The sequence below is a fragment of the Lynx canadensis genome, chromosome B2 (assembly GCF_007474595.2).
Source record: "Lynx canadensis isolate LIC74 chromosome B2, mLynCan4.pri.v2, whole genome shotgun sequence".
Classification (NCBI taxonomy): domain Eukaryota; kingdom Metazoa; phylum Chordata; class Mammalia; order Carnivora; family Felidae; genus Lynx; species Lynx canadensis.
Genome location: NC_044307.1, coordinates 17,190,824 through 17,211,538, shown reverse-complemented (window position 1 = coordinate 17,211,538; position 20,715 = coordinate 17,190,824). Strand labels below are relative to the sequence as shown.

Sequence of the window (20,715 nt, the reverse complement as noted above, 5' to 3'; positions counted from 1 at the left end):
AATGTTTACAGAACTTTATTTCTAATTGCCTCCAACTGGGAACAATCCAGGTATCTATCAACAGGTGAATGGATAAACAAACACACTGTGGTCCACTCCTACAAGGAATACTATTCAGCAACAATGAGAAAATGAACTATTGATACGCACCACAACATGAATGAATATCAAAATAATTATGCTCTGCAAAAGAAGCCAGGAAGAAAGGGTATATATTGTATGTTTCATTTATATTAATATCTAGGAATTGCAAACTAATGTATAATGGCAGAAAGCAGATTGGTGGTTTCCTGGGGATGGGATGGGAGGTGGAAGGGGCAGAAGGTGGGATTATAAAGGAACACAAGAGGGGCACCTGGGTGGCCAGTCAGTTAAGCATCCAACTCTTGATTTGGGCTCAGGTCATGATCTCCCTGTTCAAGAGATTAAGCCCCACATCCAGCTCTGTGCTGACAGCATGCAGCCTGCTTGGGATTCTCTGTCTCTGCTCCTCCTCCATGCATTCTCTCTCTCTCTCTCTCTCTCTCTCTCTCTCTCAAAATAAACAAACATTAAAAAATAATTATTAAAAAATATAAAGGAGCACAAGAAAACTTCTGGGGATCATGGATATGTTTGTTATTTTGATAGTGATGATGGTTTTACAACTGTATATGTGTGTCAACATTATCAAAACGTACATCTTAAATATGTGTAGTTCATTGTATGCCAATCATACCTCAATAAAACTGCTAAAAAAAAAAACCCAGAGAGTTAGCACTTACAGACTTAGGAATATACGTGTGAGGACACAAGAATATACAAACCTTTCCCTAGGTACACAGGGAGACACAGACACACACATGTGCACACACACACAAATCTAAAAACTCGAAGAGACTGCGGATAATGCTCTCAAGTTTTCAGGCCATATTCTTTATCCTCTTCATTCCTGCCCTCTGTGTATAGTTTTATACATAGTTTTATTCCTAGGTTCTGTAGTAGAGCCTTCTGACTTTATTTTCACTTCAAAAGGCTTTGTGTGAAATCTAATGCCTTGAGTGCACAAGACTGCAGACAGAACTGTGGGGTTGGGAGTGGAAAGGGACAGGGGTAAGATGCTAACCTATCACCCAGCAGGTGAGAGGTGCCACCTAACCTTTCAGCTTCTGGAAGCTGAGTTTTGTAATGAGCTGTCACTGTATTTATCACCTAACAATTACTGCAATTGGATAAGGTGCGAGAAAACCTGGAAAACATTACTCTGTCAACTATTCGGTATCTTTGATGAAGCTGTCTGTGGCAGGGTCCCAGATACAATAGAAAATCGGCACGCGGCCTGTTAAAGTGGTTTAGGTTCTTTCCTTCCCTTTATTCTGCAGGCTGCTTCTGGCTTACAATATGGCAATTGTTCTGTCAATTATTAGAACATCCTGATCTTGACTTTACGTATGGTTCCGTCAAAATTGCACGAGGCTGGTTCAGCGACAGTTCAAGAAGAGCAGAGTGAAGCCTGAGCTGTGGCTACGTAACAGTACTGCATGCCCAGGTGGACTCTAGAAGGTGGTGTTTACCTTGAAGAACACATCATGGTCTCAGGTCTCTCAGGTTCATAAAAGGGATTTGGTTGGCGTGCTTAGGGTGGGACCAGCTCATAGCCGTCAGATACAATGACAGTAATTTAAAATAATAATTACCACTGGCAGATAGACCAGAAAGCATTGAGACAGTTCTGTCAGGAGGAACCAAATTATCACAGGGTTGCCTGGCGTCCACAGAATCAGAAGGAAAGGGCTCTTAATTGATCTTAGAGTGTTGCTGTCAATGGCTTGGGCACTCTTGCTCCTAACAGAGATAGTCTCATCAAGGGAACCATAATGCTTTGGCCAACACTGCCAAGACTGTGTCTTCTTTAGGTGCTTCCATGTTGATGGACTGTGCCATCTAGAGGGCCTCTATGACCCTCTGGCTCTTTTTCCTGCTCTTTTGGTTAACCAACTCCTTCATTCACATAGTCTTAATCCAAACAGTTACAATGCAGTTAGTAAGTTTTCTGCTTACTAACTTATAATCACATGTGCATCCTTCTCATTACCGTACCCCCAGATCAGTGGGACTGAAGTCTGAGATGCTTTTACCTCTTCTATTTTTTTTATATATAAATGGATGGTTTCTTGGCTTCCTTCCACAATTGGCCAATTACATCCTTTCTGTTTTACTAGGTTTATGCACTTTATGTATGCCTTTTACTAGTTTAACTCTGAGAGCTGCCTTATTTCCAAGTTCTTTGGAGGTACCTAACAAGCCTGCCTCCATTTCTCTTGCTCACCATGCTGACCATTGATCTGAGTCCAAGCTTTGCCATAAACTATCATGGGATTCAGCAAATCCATTCGTCTCACTGGCTTCACTGTGACTGTTAGTAACGTGGACACAATGTTCCCCCAACTCACAAGGATGAAAAATTTTTATAAAAAAGGGGAAGTATTGAGAATGAGGTAAAAAGATTGAGAAATAAAAGCACATGTAATTACATTCTGCACTATTTTTAATACCTTATCAGTGAATCTAGGAAATGTGATTGTGCTTTGGTTAAATGAAGTAATATAATTTGGCACTCACTCTATAAATCTAATTCTATTATTACTGTTATTTATGTATTTTATGTAATAAAATACATTATGTGTAATAATGTTTAGTTTAAACCAGCACCTTAGTTTCCAGCCAAGTGGCATGTATTATTTTTATTTCTTTTCCTTCCCTAAAACTGATGAAAACTAACATAAAGTCTTTAATGACTCCACATCAGAACTCCAGGTGAAAATTTTAAGATTCAGGCAAAAAATCCAGATATACAAACTTTGTGATGATAAAGTCAGACTTTAAAAAATAGGTATGCACCTGAGGGATCAATAGACATTGATATAGATGGTCAGAAGTGTGGCAAAGGTTCTGGGGTGCCTGGGTGGCTCAGTTGGGTAAGCATCTGACTCTTGGTTTTGGCTCAGGTCATGATCTCGCAGTTCATGAGATCGAGCCCCACATCGGGCTTTGTGCTGCCAGTTCAGGGGCCTGCTTGGAATTCTCTCTCTCTTCCTCTCTCTCTGCCCCTCCCCTGCTTGTGCACATGCTTAGTCTCTCTCTCTCAAAATAAATACACTTAAAAAAAAAAAAAAGAAAGAAATGTGGTTCATCCGGATTCCCACACAGGAGTTCTTTCCACTCGGGTTTTCCACTGTTCTCCAGATAGTGTTTAGAACCTGTCAAAGAGACCATGCCTGCACCCATTTCTTTATCCTCTATTAGGTATTTTCTGGAAGTCTCTGTCTCTTCTCATTTGAACTCAGTCGTGGGGAGGACAATCTTTCAAGACATATCCTCCATGAGCCAACATAATGGTTACAAACCAGGCTGACCCCATCCAGACTTTCTCTCCCTATCAGCTGTCTCCACCCTGTAAGCTATCTTGACAGAATCAAGAACAATATGCAAGGCTTACTAGGTGACTTTTGGCCTCTGAAGAAAGCTTTACAGTGTATTCTGTTTCTATTTTTCTTGACTTTCCGCAAAGTAATTTTATATCCTTAGGAGCCAAGAAGCATTTCCCATAATTAGGGTTTGCTACTGGCGCTTCCTCCTTGAAACATTCATCTGTCCAGCTCTCAGATGGACAGGACTGCATCGGAACTGTGGGTTTTGGAGCAGGGTGGTCATAGTCCTCCTCACCCTGGAGTCCTGGATAGAAAGTTCTAGAAACAATGCTCCAACTGTATCTTGAGATTTTATGAGCCTTTTTATACATTAATTGGAACTAATAGGAATGGGCAAGAGGCCTTTTGGCCAGCACTGAATTGAGCTGTCACTGATTGGCTCTGTGTAACTCTGGGTCTCGGTTGCCTCAACTAGAAAACACTCGAAGGCATTGAAAGCCAAGGGGCATCTAAGGACTCTCTGAGACAAACACTATTAGCATCTGTGTACTTGTCAACATTTGTCAGCCATCTCTGGATCAGTGGAATGCTGGTGGACCAATTCTCCACTTTCCTGGCCTGCTTGCTGAAACGTCCCATACCTTTTCTCTTTTTATCTATGCTGCTGGAAGGGAAGGACTCTGAGATGGTGGAAGACGCCCAGATGCCTGAGGATAGCTGCCCAGGAGAGCCAGTGACTATCACAGGAGTGAGAACACAACTGTATTGTGCTGCAATGCCAAGATTATAGGGCTTACTCATTACTGCAGCTCATTGTAATACTAACCTGACTAATGTGTTCTTCCGGCCCTAAAATTCTGTGTAGCTAAAGAATGGCAGAGTACAGGGCTGAGTCAGAAAGAGATGTGAATACAAGAAAGAAGCACTAGATGTAAACCTACTACTTAATTGGATGTTGTACTCGAAGATGCTTCTCTAAGTGAGCCAGGGAAAGAGCAAAGGACTCTAGGTAATATTTAAAGGTTAGGGGATGCATGGTTCCTCTAGTGTAACGAGGACTCAGTGTGTGTTACAAGGCCCTAGTCAAACCCAGAGGAATATTTTTTAAAAGAAAATAAAGGCAAGTTGTAAGGAACCCTCCTTCATCGATAAGAACTCAGAGTAGGTCTAAGGATAGAAGAAGCTCACCAACTCCCGGACTTGTGGTGTTAGTATGGAAACAATGAGCACAGAGCCATCTTGGACTTCTCGCTGATCGTAATGCTTCTGTTGTGCTACTTCTAGAATTTTTGTTGTTGCCATAGGGAAAGGGACCACTTCTGGGTGGCTGCTGATCATTTGGGAAAAACAGACCATTTCTCTCATGTTCTCAGTTCAATCCATTTTCAGAATGGATTCCCACAGATAACGTTTTCGTCTTGACTTATTTTTACTGAGTGAAAGTACCATTTTCGAGAAACCCCCAAAGCTTCATATTTTAGAACAAATGAGGCCTCATTCTGTGGGAAAAGAAAGCCACAGAAGACACTGGGAAACCACATGGCCCCATGTTAAATCAGGGGAAGTCTGGTAGGGATGTGAAAGCCCGTCTGCGCTCAGGGGTCACTTTCTGTGTTCCAGCTCCTGTTTACTTTCTGGACCCCGGTCAGGTGTCTTTTTGACAGTATAATTTCTGCAGCACAGATGGGCTTTGTGATCCCTAATCAAACACAGAAAGCCTTTAGCAATCCCATCCAGAGGAACTCCATTTACCTTGACTTAGATGAGAAAGTTAAATCTCTGTCCAGACGGAGCTTCTTTGCAGGACACGCAGCTCTTACACCTGCAACTCTGAATATGCTTCCCATTTTCCAGACAAGCTCAGGGGATCTGCATCCCCCAGTAAAATTCCTGTCTGCACTAAATTGCCTTGTAGTAGTGATTTATACCTCAATAAAACTACATCTTGAAAAAGAGAATTGGTTTGATTCTATAGCTGACATAATTTATGCATGTTTTAGCTTTGGAATGCACAGTATTTATACAAGGGGAGAAGTCTTTGTGATGAGATGTGTACATCTACATCCACAGAACTAAATGACAATGAAGACAGCGGAAATGTCCCCAGGCATCTAAGCACTGAACTCCCATTCTTACTGACACAACACCCACAGCCTCAAGCAGGGGGCCTCAAGATTTTCCAGGTATCAGAAACCCCCATGGGGCTTGCTAAAATTACACATGCCTGGTCTTCACCTTAGACCTCCTGATTTAGATTCACTGTGAATGGGATCCAGGAATCTGTTTTGACAATCTTCACCAGTGATTCTGATCACACCAGAATTTGAGAAACATCACTTCTCAGCCTTTTGGCTAAGATCAAGTGCAGAATTTGAGAAACAGTTTCCCTCATGTTAGGAGACCAAATGTCTATTTCTGGTTTGAAATTGGTTACCACTGATTAATTTTTTGCTTAAAGAAAGGGAAGGAAACGTACACTTTTGGAATGCCTTCTTTGTCAAGCATGTGCCCGACACCCTGAAGTGTATTTTTTTCTTTGAATCTTTCCAACAGTCTAACAAAGTTGGCTTACTTATCCTCATTTTGCAGAAGAGACATTGGAGATCTGGAGAGGGTAAAGAGTATTAGTAAATAGTGGGGAAGAGAGTTGAACCCAGATCTCTTTGTCTCCAAATAGCATACTTTTCCCATGAGGCCATACACCCTGACCATTCTGCTGGGCATTTTTGATGCACCCAGAATTGGGCCAAGTGTTTTAGGGTTCATAATAGGTCACCATTTAAACTACTGAGAGGTATTATGAGAAATTTCTTAAGAAGATGATGGTAAATCTATTCATTCACATGGGGAACCTCTGCTTCCTTATACTGTAGATACCCAGTGCACTGACCAGAGACTCCACTTGACTGAGCAATCCTCTGTCAGCTCCCAAAGACCAGGTGATTGGCAACTCTCAACTGAGTCTGCCTGAGATTGTCCTCAGCTGAAGAGAGCCTGTTCATGAATATCATGCCTCTTTCCTGGGGGCAGCCTACACCCCATGACTAGTCCTTGCAGGAGTAAAATGGCCTAGTGCCCTTGCTTCAATTCCAAACAACTCTCCACGTGCCTGGAGAGTTCTGTGGTCATCCTGGGCCTTGACCATGACTTCACTGCAGTCCCCTTATGCCTAATTCTGCTGCCTTCATTGCTTGTAGGTTTTCCTGAGAGCATCTACCATAAACCCCTGCAGGCCAATCTCCGTCTCTTCAGAGTCTGCTTCTCTTAGGAACGTGACCTGTGATGTTGTTAGATCTAATTTTCCTTGTGGATAAATTATGGTTATGTTCAGGCAGTGTACTGGGCTTAATTGTGTCCCCCTCCAAATTTATACGTTCAAGTTCTAGCCCACAGTATCTCAGAATGTGACTATATTTGGTCTTTTAAGACATGGTTTGGATATAGGGCCTTTAAAAGAGCATTTAAGGTAAAATGTGGGTGGGCCCCAATCCAATATGGCTGGTGTCCTTATAACAAGAAGAGATTAGGATGCAGACTCACATGGAGGGAAGACTGTGTGAAGACATAGGGAGAACTTGACCATCTGTGAACCAAGAAGAGAAGCCTCAGGAATACCAGACCTACTGACACCTTGATCTTGGATTTCCAGCCTCCAGAACCATGAGAAAATAAATTTCTGTTGTTTAAGCCATCAGTCTACAGTACTTGTTATGGCTAGCCGAGCAGACTAATAAAGGCAGATTTAGAGGAACTTCTTCATTTCAGTCCCTATTCTTTCATCTTCACTCTCAAGGAACAACCTTGGAAATCTGAACAAGTTAAGCTGTCCTTCAAGTGTTGGGACATAAGGTATTCATTCTCAGTACATAAAGTTTTCACATTCCTTAAAATATGTTAGAATAATCAAAATACTATTTGTAAGGGCTGAAAAAAGAGTATGTGAATTACTCCACTTCATTGCATCTCCCTTTTTGGGACTTTACAAACCTAGGGCAGGTGTAAATGCAGTTTGATGACTATTTTAGACCTGGGGTGAACGTGTATTTAATCGGAAAAAAAGGACAACATTTTCAAGTCCTGTCAATCGATACATATTGACCATCCGTGAAGCAATAGTCCACCTGGATTTTTCTTCTTTAGATAAACCACGACAGACCATGTCCAACTGCCAACTTCCTGCCCTAGTATAACGGGGAAGACTGAGGAATGTCAAAAGAAGACGTTTGCAGTTTAAAAGGTTTTTATTGCCAGTGTTCTTGTTTTTCTGAGCCAGCTTCTCTATCATCCCCAGTGGTGCACTGGGAAATATTAACCTACCAGCTCTCTGACAGTGAAACAAAACAAAATACCCTGAGTTATAGTCTGCCAGTTTCTGTGGTGTAAATACCCCCACTATGGCAACTGTTGAGTTACCTACATGAACTCACTGGGACGCATGGACACAGTGGGCTCCAGGAAGCTGGAACCAGCTGCCTCCAGCACACCACTGATTCATGTAGAGACACAGAGGGAGACTGCCCACTGCCCAGCCTCTCTGCAGCTGTCAGATGGCCCCCCAGGTGTGAGCACGGGCTCTCCACCTTCCCTCCACATTGGTATTTGCAGTCACCTCGGGGCTTGCTTTCACTTGCTGAGCTTTTTGGTAAAGGGCTTGCTTTTAAGAGTATTTATAAGGTTAGCACAGGTTTCCCCGAAGGATGTTTCTGGCCATGACCTCACAGTGTCCTCATTGTGGCTCCCCAAACCAGCAAATCACAGCAGAGGGGGTTCAAAAGAGCAATCAAATCTAGTCTGACCCAGATTCCTAGAGGCTCAGTCTCTCAAGGCCTTTTTTACACTCTGCTTCCCCCATCTTCTGCCTTTAGTGATTTCTTTGAGCCGTGTAGACTTTACTTCCTATGTGCCGTAGAACTCTGAGTTTCACTGGAAGCCTCTGTTGAGGGTTTAGTATGTGCCAAACATATGTGTAAACAATTTGCATGCTTACTCATCACAACAACCCCTCCCAAAAGGTGCTATTTTCACCCATTTTATAGATGAAGAAACTGACGCACAGAGAGGTTTAATAGTTTGTTAGTAGTTTCTCCTACTCCTTATTCGTGACAGGGCTGGGATTCAAATCAGGCGGTATTGCTTCAGATCTGGATCTGTAGCCAGCACCCTGTCCCCCAAAGACCAGTAGGGATATATCTTTAGAAAGCATTGACGACAAGGAATCAATGCTCTCTTTTGCTATTAGGTGATACTAATAACTGCCAAATATTTCCATTCTACCTAGTCTAGTGTGAAGTTACATGTAAGTGTGTATGCGTGTGTGTGTACATGTGTGTAACACTGAAATACAGTTCAATCATAAAAAAAAAAAAAACCAACCCACCCAGAAGTGATGGAATTAAGGATCCAAAAGGACCTTGGACTTGGAACAGATAGTTCTAAAGCAAATTAAAGACTTCAGGTGGTCGAATTATCTGGTTTTCAGATCTAGAATACCAAAAGTTGAGAATCAACATGTATTTGAAATACCACAGTGCTAATGTTCATTGCAGGGACTCAAATGGAATGAAATACTGGCTTGCTTTAGAGAATTGCTAAGTTGCTTTTTTTTTTTTTTTTCATCTCAATTGAGTGAAACTGAGTAGGTCTAAAAAAAATGAGGAGAAACTGGTTTTATTTCACTCTTCATTAAGAAATTATTTTTTTTTATTTAAAAAAAATTTTTTAAGTTTATTTATTTTGAGAGACAGAGAGAGCAGACAAGGGGCAGAGAGAGAATCCCAGGCAGGCTCCATGCTGTCAGCACAGAGCCCGATACGGGGCTCAAACTCACGAACCGTAAAATCATGACCTGAGCTGAAACGAAGAGTTGGACACTTAACCAACTGAGCCACCCAGACACCCCAAGAAATTAATATTCATGCCTGTGACTTGAGGAATCACAAATAAGTGTAATTTGCTCCAGTTTGAATTCATACAGTAGTCTTCTCTTTATCCATAAAGAATACACGCCAAGACCCCTGGTGGATGCCGGAAAACAGATAGCACTGAACCCAATACACACTATGCTTTTTCCCATACGTACAGGCCTATGATAAAGTTTAATATCTAAATCACGTACAACGAGAGATTCACAGCATCAGTAGTAACACAGAACAATTATAATGATATACTGTAATAAAAGTTATGTGAATGTGGTCCCTGTCTCTTACTGTCCCTTACTCACTCTTCTTGTGATGATGTGAGATGATCAAATGCCTAAGTGAGATGCGGCGAGGTGAATGACGTAGGCATTATGACAGGGGTAACTACTGACTTTCTGATGACACTCAGAAGGAGGGTCATCTGCTTCCAGAATGCATCGTCTGCACTTGACCGTGGGTAGCTGAAATTATGCAGAGCAAAACCCCGGGTAAGGGGGGGACTACTGTAATTCAGTTTGGTTGACGCTTCTGAAATGTCCAATTCTGTGACAGAATTCTGTATCATAGGATCTTAGGACTAGAGGGACTTTTAAGAGATCGCTATTTTAAAAGCAATTACAGTGATATGGCCATTTGGTTTTTAAAGACTCCCCTGCAAATCCTTTTATTTCTCATCAAAATATTTTAAAGACACATTTGTGATTTTACTTGACTCCTAGCCTTTCTCCTGCAAACGAAATACGGCACTTTTTGGATTGACATGACTGCCCAGTTGCCTTCTATTTTGTCCTGATGGTCAGTTCTCCATGTGATACGGACAGCAGATTGTGGATCCCAGCACATCAGGGAATTAACCTTTCTTCCTCTGAGCACACATTGCTTCATGTGCGTTTTCTCATTTAATCCTTAGGACAAACTTCCTATGTCCATTTTATAAATTCAGAGACAAAGATTAAAAAGAGTCAGGCAACTTGCTCCCGGTCACTCTACTGCTCAGCATAAGAGTGACATAAGTCCAGCTCTGCCTGACCCCAGGGCCACTGCATCATGCCATGCTGCCTGCTTCCAAGTCAATGAACAGATGTGCATCACACATCACTTCTTCAACTTAATTTCCATAAAACTTTTAAGAAGCCTTGGTTAGATGGGCGAATCAACTATTTTAACCCTAACCTCCACCCCAGGCCGAATTGACTTTCTTGTGGAATGACTGTATGGAAAGGGGATGGTTTAGCACTGATGGGCAGAGAGAGAATGGAGGCACCAGAGACCTGGCTAATCTAACCGAGGTGATCAACTTCTGAGTTGTCAGTGAGTATAACTTTCAGACTTGCTTGGGAACTGGTTATACTAAGGGGAATATTCTGCCTTTATTCCAGAAGACTGCCTCCCTCGAGATTTCTGAGTGGAAGAGGATTTCCTGTGGGCAAAAGATCCATCTCAAAAGATTCACCTTGGGCGCCTGGGTGGCGCAGTCGGTTAAGCGTCCGACTTCAGCCAGGTCACGATCTCGCGGTCCGTGAGTTCGAGCCCCGCGTCGGGCTCTGGGCTGACGGCTCAGAGCCTGGAGCCTGTTTCCGATTCTGTGTCTCCCTCTCTCTCTGCCCCTCCCCTGTTCATGCTCTGTCTCTCTCTGTCCCAAAAATAAATAAACGTTGAAAAAAAAAATTTAAAAAAGATTCACCTAACAGAGCAAAATCCGGTGACCTGAAATTAGCCCTTTAATTCCAAACATCAATTACAATCCTGAGCGAGGATGGAACACCCTTTGGATTATTGTTCCACAGGAATGAGTCTGAGTTGAACTGGACAAAAAGGAAGTGCATGAAATGTACGTTGTTTCCAACACTACTCACCCTTGCCCACATTTTCGCAGGTGCTTCTCTCCGTGAAGCCAAGGAATGTTGGAGTTCCGGATCTTGAAAAGGACAATTCCTGTTTTAGTCTCCTGACCAGCGTCTTTCTTTTCATAACTCTGTTTCAAGAATACACGATATTCTCATGCCAGTGTGTGACATTACGGAATTCACAGCTTCTTGAATCTGAGAAGAAGTTAAAAATGCGAAAATGGGTGAACCTTGGCAGAGGCTGAGACACTTTTTATCACTTAAGGATTGCATCATAGCAGTTGGAAAAGCCAAATCCATACTCCCAAGAATGAAATCCATCATTCGTTCGTTCATTCATTCATTCAATCACGCAACCAAGGAAGACATTTATGGGACCCTCACTACGTATTGGCTGGAACTGCGAAGAGGCATAAAATATGATCCTGTCCTCAATGACCCCACAGTCTAGTAGGACAAACCAAAAATATATCGTTCCGTAAAATGCTACAGTTACTTTGATAGAATATGAAGTGGACCTGGTGAGGGCATAAAGGAGGGAGAAGGGAAACTTGGGGTGGAGTCTTGAGTGATGGGTAGATATTTGCCAGGTGTTTCATATTGGGACAGAACGGTAGAAGTGAGTGAGCCTTCACTGTCCGTTGTCTACAATTTTAGTCCTGCCATTGACTGACATTGACTTCACTTGTTCTTCCACCCCCCCCCCCACTGCTTCATTATCCCTCTTTATGTTGTTGCTTTTATCATATTGAAGCCACCGCATGTCCCTGACTCTACCTCTCATCAACAGCTCGAGAAGGTCACTGCAGCCATATGCTTTTCTTGTTTCCCTAAAATGAGGAAAACTGGCGCTTTGGCAATGTGGCTTTTAAACAGCTTAGATGCAAAGCCCAGAATTTTGTTTTTTTGGGGAAAAAAGTTGACTGGGCTTTTGGTTGGTTAGTAGAGGCCAGATTTTCACTTCCCTTTCATCATCTCACTGCTATAAAGTTCAGTTTGGGGATGGTGTGTGTGTGTGTGTGTGTGTGTGTGTGTGAATGTGTGTGTATCCATATGGACCATAGTTGAAATATATATTCTTAGAAAAGTCCTGATATTTAAACCACATGGGCTACACAGAAATCTCTTTGAGAACCGGGAATCTGAATCTTTGTGAAAGGAAAGTGTTTTTCCTATCAAGGATGAAAAATCAAAACCAAATGGGTGTTTTGAAGTGTGGAGCAGAAAAATAAGGACTGTGTCTGGCACATAGTAGAAGCTTAGCAAACTAATGAATTTATCCAGCTGCCCTTATGGGGAAGGGAAGGCTTCTTAGAACTGCTTTCCAAACAGAGGATAATTGGGAGTTGGTCTCTTTTCACTTCTGCTAGGATGGGAATAGCTTCCTGTAATTTCGGTTTGATAAACACAGTATTTAAAATCTTGGTTAAGATGGGGAAAAGAGAATTTTCCTCTGAGGCGCTCTGCAGTGGCTAGGCAAGAGGACATGGCCCCATGACTCACGTGCACTGCCGAGCCCATCCATGGTCACCGAAGTATCTGGGCCCCAGATGGTGGAGAAAACCAGCAGTGAGAGTTACTATGTTTCCAGAATTGTCTCCATTTCTCCCTGAGGTATTCCTGCCTTGAGGCATTTTAACTGTACAAGGTGTCTGAGCTTAAAGGCAAGCATTCAGAGCTGATACAGAGGGATCTCATAAATGACAGTACCAGAAGCAATAGGTGAATAGATAGATAGATAGACAGATAGACAGATAGATAGATGATAGATAGATATATAGACAGATAGGTGATAGATAGATGATAGATAGATAGATAGTAGACAGATTTCATTAATTCTTTATTGTGAAATATAACACACATACAGAAAACTATATAAAACAAATGTAGAGCTTAATAAATTGTCACAAATTGCCTTCCAGGTTAAGGCACAGCATACTGCCAGGACCCCAGAAATTTTTCAGGTCCTCTTCCCAATACAACCCCTTTCTTTAGAGGCAATACTACCCTAAACTCCATCCCGTGGACCCTATGTTGAGCCTCGTGCTTTTAGGCTTCTAGATTTCCTCCAGAAATATTGCTTTCCAAGGAGAGAGGAATCTTTGAGGTCAAGAGGCCGTGTCCACCTGGAACCTATGTCTCCCTTTCTAGACCAGCCACCAAGTACTGGGACATTGGGATTCCCTGTCCAAATGATTCTGAGTCCACTTTCTGGCCTCTTCCTCAGGCCCATCTTCCCAAGGGGTGGCCTAGGGGCAAATATGTGCGGGAGGCTGCAGATGAACATACATGGACACAGGGGCCCTTGAGGTATGGGATGGAGCAGACATGGAAGGAGACGGACGGCCTGGGAGTCCGAGGGCCACCTCTTCTTGTGCCACACGTTCCAGTGACAAGCTCTAAGCAGCCCAAGAATCCTAGGGTCCAGCCTGGTCTTCCAGATTGCCATGAAGATGTTATTTGTCGAGGTGGAGGATAAAGCAGCTTTTATTTCATATAGTGTTAGTTTAACTGACTTTAAAATATTTAGGCCTAGGACGATGGTCTGCAGTTCTCTATTTAAGCCCCACAAATGTTAGAGGAGATCCTGCTTAAAGGTAACTATCCTATCATGGTAATCCCCTCCTTGCCTTTCTTTAGACTTTACCCCTTAAATTGGCATTCCTATACACTAGAGTCACTTTTGCCTATATTTGAGCTCTGAAAAAATAGATCATGCAGTATGTATTCTTTTATGTTAACTGCATCCGCTCAGTGTTATGTTCATGGCATTCGTCCATGTTGTTGCCAACAGCTGTAGTTCATAATTTTCATTGCCATATAGTATTCCAGTGTATAGATATATAGATACCTATCCATTTTAATGTGGAGGGACAATTGAGTCATCTCCAGTATGAGGCCATTGTGGATAATACTGCTAGGTAGACCTTTATCTATTTCTGTTGTCCATATACCTAAGAATGGAATTTTCTGGATGATAGATAGGCGTTTATTTTATTTACTGGAAAATAGAAGCGGTTGTACTAATTTATATTCTCACCAGTGGGGTATGGGGGACCCCACTGCTCCTGACAATGTTTGGCATTTCTTTTTAGCTTTAACCTTGCCGTACTAGGAATATTTCAGTGTCCTACTCAAAAGTTTCTTTTTCTTTTTCTCCCCAGTGATTTGTTTCTGAAAATACTGAAGTGATTCTAGGAGCTTAGGGTTTCAAATTGAGTGCTAATAACATCAGTAGAGGTATATAATAATACCAATGATATGTGCAGTAATAGCCACAGTTTTTATTTGAACTATGGCAGCTAAGAGAAGATCTATGCCCTTGGAAGATTCACAGCAATGAAACCCAAACCAATAGGGATGGCCCACTTTAAAATAGCACTGATTAGCAGACTGACCCAGGGGCTGAACCAATACACTAGATATGCAGTTGGTATTGACCTCTTCCTTCCATAGAGGCACACATGTCCCCAGAGCATGCTCTGACAGTTGTGGCAGCACTGGGCACAAATGACCAGCTGGGGCCAGTTAGGACCACCCTAGAGGAGGAAGTTTAGCTGGGGGAGCCCATCAGCTTGTGGCTCGTTAGCATGTCACATCTGGCAACATCTGTTCCTCCAGGAGGCAGCAATAACCATGTGCTCTGGTCAACAGAAAGCAAGGGACGTACACCAGCCTCTTGTGCAGAAATGAGCAGAGCCTCCTCACTGCACACTTTCTTCTTCACCTACTCGCGTCCCTGAGCTTTCTCAAGTCACCTTCCCCTTGCTCATATCCTCAACCTCCTTGCCCCTTTGTCCTTGTAATGCACCCTCCTGGACAAAGCCCAGCTCTGGATGTACTCAACTGTTTACTTTCTCTACATCAATAGCCCAGCTGTTGAGCATTGCTGAAAAAAACTACACACCCTGCAGATGGTGCCACTATAAACTTTGGTCACCCATGCCATCTGGGCCCTTGTTACTGTCAGGCAGCCCCTTTCTGTTCCCCCTGGTTTGCTCACCCTCTCATTTCCCCACCTTTCTATTCTAGTAATAGATCCCTTCCTGTAATGATGCAGTGGGTGCATACTCTAGACACAGCTGGCTCTGGTCCATTATGCACAGGACTATTTCAAACTTTTCTCCACTCTCCTCAAGTCCCCGGTTTCAGTGCCAGTCCCTCTGCTGAACCCTCGTTCCTACTGAGCTGTAGTTCCCACGTCCATTGTCAGCCCCAGCAGGCAGTGTCTTCTCCTGCTTCATGAAGAAAGCTAGAACCACCTCAGGTGAACTCCCTCGACTTCTCTCCTCCTCATCTGCTGATTCATTTTGTATCCAAACTCATCCCTTTCTCCCGCCCGCCTCCTTGTGACAATAAAGGAAGTGTCTCTCCTCTTGTGCCAAAACGTATCTCTCCATCTGGCCTCAATGCCCACTCAGGGACATATCTCTATGTGCCTGACATCTCTCTTTCCTGACTTCTTCCCAGTAGTTGTCAAATATGCTCACGTCTTTCCCTTAAGGACCAGGTATCAGAGACTTCCTTGTTTGGCCAAGAACATCCAAACAGGGCAAGAAGCAATGCTACGGATTGGATTGTGTCCCCCTCCCCTACCTTCCAAATTCATATGTGGTGGAACTAGTTCCCAGTATTTCAGAATGTGACCTTATTTGGAAATGGGGTCATTGAAGATGCAATCAGTTAAAATGAAGCCATGCTCTTTCTGGATCTCACTTTCCTCATCCGGGACAAGAGGAGTTGGTAGATTGTCATTTCTGTGGTGTGCAGTTCCAAAATCTGTGGGAGCAGAGGTGGCACATGAGAGGGGGAGATCAGAAGCAAGGGTTCTGAGCTCTGCACTTCTCCTTTGGCCACAGCCATTCCAGTTTTAACTGGTTTCAATTTGGGGCTCTTGGTGATATTTGGCTTAAAAAAACACTTTGCTGTTTAAAAAATGAAATACAAAATTTAAATCTGCTGGCTCAGGTGATATCTCAGATCCTTTCTCACCACAATAGACTATTATTATAAGATTTTGCAAGTCAAAGCTTATGGGTTTGACGAACGTATTGCACAGATTTTTCTCAAAAAGGCCTGATTTAATGAAATCTATTTCTTGTCAGTAAAAGAGACTTGATAAAAGACTTACTAATGCAATTTAATTTCTATGCCTTTTAAAGAGTTTCATCTAAAACTTTACACATTAGAAAAGCGATCTTGGGCCAGCTGGGGGGCTTAGTAGGTTGAGTGTCTGACTTCGGCTCAGGTCATGATCTCACAGTCCATGAGTTTGAGCCCATATCAGGCTCTGCACTGTCAGCGTGGAGCCTATTTGGAATTCTCCCTCTCTCCCTCTCTGCCCTTCCCCCCATTCTCGCTCTCTCTCTCAAAAAAAAAAAAAATAGAAAAGCGATCTTATTTTGAGCACCATGTGTTGGAATTTGGGGGTTAAAAATATGCTCACTGTCCACCTGGGACTGAGCCCTGTGTGCGAACAAGAGCCTGTGCACGAACAGGTTGTGCAGCTAATGAGTTCTTGAGGGTAATAACTGTGGCTGCGCCATCTTTGTTTCCCCAGGACCTAGTTCGATATCTGGTGCACAGTAGGTGCTCAGTAAGTATTTGTTGACTGAGGCCATATGCTGAAGTAAACTCCCTGAAGCTCTGTGAGAAGTCTTGGTGATAAAAAACAACAACAACAACAAAAAACAGAACTTCTTTCTAAAGGAAGGAGGGGGTGAGATGGAATCCACCAAGACATTAAGAGGGGGCAGTGCTCTTGACCTAGGCCTGGGTAAAATGGCAGGGTTTCTGGGGCGCCTGGGTGGCGCAGTCGGTTGAGCGTCCGACTTCAGCCAGGTCACGATCTCGCGGTCCGGGAGTTCGAGCCCCGCGTCGGGCTCTGGGCTGATGGCTCGGAGCCTGGAGCCTGTTTCCGATTCTGTGTCTCCCTCTCTCTCTGCCCCTCCCCTGTTCATGCTCTGTCTCTCTCTGTCCCAAAAATAAATAAACGTTGAAAAAAAAAATTTAAAAAATGGCAGGGTTTCTGCTTGTAGGACAGGTACCTGCGGGATGGGGTAAGCACAGTGGAGGAAGGCAGTCCTGTGACTTCCTCAGACCAGTCTGTCTTAAGTTCCTCTTTTCCTGGCCAATAGTTTCATTTCCTATATGGAAGCCAGTGGACCCCCGAGTCTACATTTTTCTTATTTATCCTTGGATGTTTCTCTATGTGGTATCTGAACCTTATATTGAAGGACCTGAAATGGAATCCTTGAGGGGAAAGGACCTGGGGAGCTACTAGCATAAACCAGGTTCTCCAACCTTCTCTATCTCCCATGCCGCCATATACAGCTGGCTATGTTCGTGGTAGGGAGTGCCCTGGAAGTCAGGAGACCTGGGCCCTAGTCCCCATTGTGTGTGACTTTGGGCAACTCAGCCATTTCTCTGCCTGTTTCCTCATGTGCAAGATGAAAAGCCAGAAAAGCGTGTGTCCTCAATTGCATATGTCATATAGGTTATCACCTGGATATGTAATTGGTCGGACACCAGGAAAGGCGTTATTGACCATAAACAGTATCTTTCTCTCTCCGTCTCTATGTCTCAGTCTATCTCTGACCCTGTCACCCTTGGTGATGTTTCTACTTTGCTGTGCCTTTTAGATAAGGCCTTGGAGGTGCCAGTGAAATTGCAGCACTACGTAATTAAAAGGCACAGAAGCTAAGCATTTCTCAGTTGTGAACATCAAAGGTGTTACGCCTTCGCCACCTGGGGAGTATCCTGAGGTCAGGCTTAAGGGCAAACGTGTCAGAAAGACCCTCATCAGGAGACTGGGCAATGCTCCCCCAGAGGAGGAGACCTGGGGAAAGAGGAACAGAGCAGGGGCTAAAACCAGCCGGGTGCCCCTTACATTTCCGCGTGAACGCGATTCTGGAACTGGGACGATGCACTCAGCGGAGCACACTGGCTTTCCACTGTCTGGCTGCTGACAGCACCTGAAATAGAGGCCTCTGGAAACTACGCACTTACTAAGTTGTCTTCCTTGGGAGTTTTATGTCCCTGGGCTGTGGAGGCTTTCTGAGATGTTGCTTGCCAGCTGATGGAGGCCTTCTACCATATTGGGATTCACATAGTTTATTTGGGTAGGTAACTAAGACAGAAAGAGTTAATTAAAACCCTTCATAAAACAGTCCATCAGCCACCTGCTTGCAGAGAAAAAGTCAGATTCTTTGCTGTGCTTTGGCAGAAAGATTGTGTGCCTCAGCTTGCCCTTGGGCCTCATTCAGGATTCTAACCAGGTTCCCTAAGAAACTTCTTTTTAGTTACGGTATATATTTTTTCCATTTGTGTCAAAACAGTAAATAAATACCCGTGATCTCGTCAGGCCATGCCAAAGAGGAATTTGTCGGGGATTTAATACCCCAATGCGTCGGACACACTGGAATTTGGCTAAACATTCAAACTGGGTGGTTTGGCCCAGTTGCAGCCATTTAAATGTTGGGGTATAGCCTTTCAAGTGACCTCGGTTCTTTCAGAATGATCCCTGCAAGGGACTGGCTTTTAAGTGAGTTGGAAATTCCCAGGTGTGTTCTCGAGATCTACGAAACAAGCCTTCCCTTTGTTGCAAATGGGTAAGACTCAGTAAACAGTGGGACGAACAGGGCTGTGGGTTCATCCAAGGGCACATCCACGTGTGCACCCTGGGGGCATAGCAATGAAGTAACACGTGTTTTAAGATTTTTTACAAACATCAAGATACTCCAAACTGCGGCCAAAACCCTGACCAAGAAAGAGGGCATGGCAATGATCGTGAAATAAACGAGGGTGGAAGTCGGAGTTATGAGGTCCTTTAAACCCTTCTGCGCTTAGGTAATGTCTTGCTGAGCTCACGGCCCTGATTCTTTTCCTGGTCTCTGCCAGCAAATTTTCAGGAATCTCTTAGCAGAAGAGAGGACATTGCTGCACCTTCCACTCCTGTGGAGTTCTTGGATGCTGTTTACAGGGACTTTCAACTGCCTTCTTTCCCCATCTGGTATTAATTTTTATTTCTTTTTCTTTACTAGGCTCTGACTCATCTCCACCCAAACTTTCAGGTTTCCTGAAGGCTTGGTTCCCCAGACATTGGCGCCCCACCCAGGTAACGCAACTGGCCACGAAGAGAGAACAGTGTCTGTCCCCAGTCTCGGAGAACGGGACCGTGATTTATTCAGTCATCCAAGTCAGAAGCAGAGAGGTTTTCGTCAGTGCTTTCTTTATGGTCACTGCCCACATCGCCTCAGCAATGGGGTCTTGCCCTTTCTATCTCCTTAAGGTCTCCTTCTCCATGCCCCCCGCTCCCCAACCTGCCATGCCAGCTCCCACTGTCTTAACTCTTGCTGCTGGACCACTGAAATTTTCTTGCCACTTTATCCTCAAGGCAAAGGGGAAGACTTTGAAAGCTTTTGACTGGGAAGTAATGCGATCACATTTCTTTGTCGTAAAAATCACAGTGAATCCAGTGGATGAATTGGAAAGGCGGCTGGTGTGGAGGTGGCGAGAAATCCATCACAGAGCTTTGCTAAAATCCAGATGCAAAACCAGAGGGTCCCCATTAAGCTCAAGACAGAAACAATGACGAGCAAGTAGCTATTTAGGCAGTCGGGGGATAAAGTGTAATACCCGATTGGAATTCGAAGGTGAGGTTGGAGGGAGTGTTTGTAATAATTGTCTCCCAGATAGAAGTGGAGGAGATTGGGTGGATGATAGCATCATCCTGAGAAAGAAAATTCAGAATTAAGTCGGGGAGCAAATGATGAACTTAACACGACATGTTAGGTTCCAGGGTCATGTGGGGAAGGTCATGTGGGGAGAAAACCCATAAGCAGTTATATATACAGCTGACTTTTGAACGGACTGCAGACCTTTGGATTTGTTCATCTTCATATTTATATGATTCACTTCCTTACACTAAATCATAATATCTATAGCTATATATCCATGCTACTACTGCTGTGTCTGTGGAGGACCCTGACTAATATAGCACAGAGTGGAGAAGAAAAGAAAAGGAACAAGATAGGAAATAAGGCAAGAAGGGAGAGCGAAAGGCAAGTGTTGGATGAATGAGGTCCATGGGAGCCTACGTGCTCTGAAAATGCAGGGAGAGGGCGGGTGACTGTCTAGTTGTCTGTAATATCTGATGGCATCGGTGACTCATGAACGTTATGTAACCAGAATTAGCCTTCAGACTTTGCTGCCTTGGAGGTTATGTCTCATAAATGCGGGACTGCCTAGCTTGGCTTGTTTTCATGTTACTAAGGAGCTGTTGCTAGCATAAGTTCATACTCAGAAAATGGAACCCTCAATAAGATTACTCAGAGTCTTGGCTGCCTTCTCCCTGGTCATTTTATCTGTAGGTTGAAAAAGAAACAGCTCACTTTCCTAAAGTGACATTACACATCACTTTGAAATATGCCCTATAGGCGAGCCCTGAAATCTGTTGGGTTCTTTTTTTTTTTTTTTCCGATACTCATGAAAGAGACACTTTTGTTTTAAAAAATGTAAAAAACTTTTTCTGTTTGCTTT

The 20,715-nt window shown here is 43.5% G+C and overlaps 1 protein-coding gene across 1 annotated transcript in view; it reads right to left on the bottom strand.

The window, feature by feature from the left end:
• NEDD9 (neural precursor cell expressed, developmentally down-regulated 9) overlaps window positions 1-20,715 on the bottom strand; it is a 190,252-nt gene that overhangs the window by 106,518 nt on the left and 63,019 nt on the right. Inside the window, exon 2 of the mRNA XM_030314849.1 lies at window positions 11,185-11,370. Coding sequence (XP_030170709.1) covers window positions 11,185-11,196 — 12 coding nt within the window. The 5' untranslated portion in view covers window positions 11,197-11,370. The remainder of the gene's footprint in view (window positions 1-11,184; window positions 11,371-20,715) is intronic.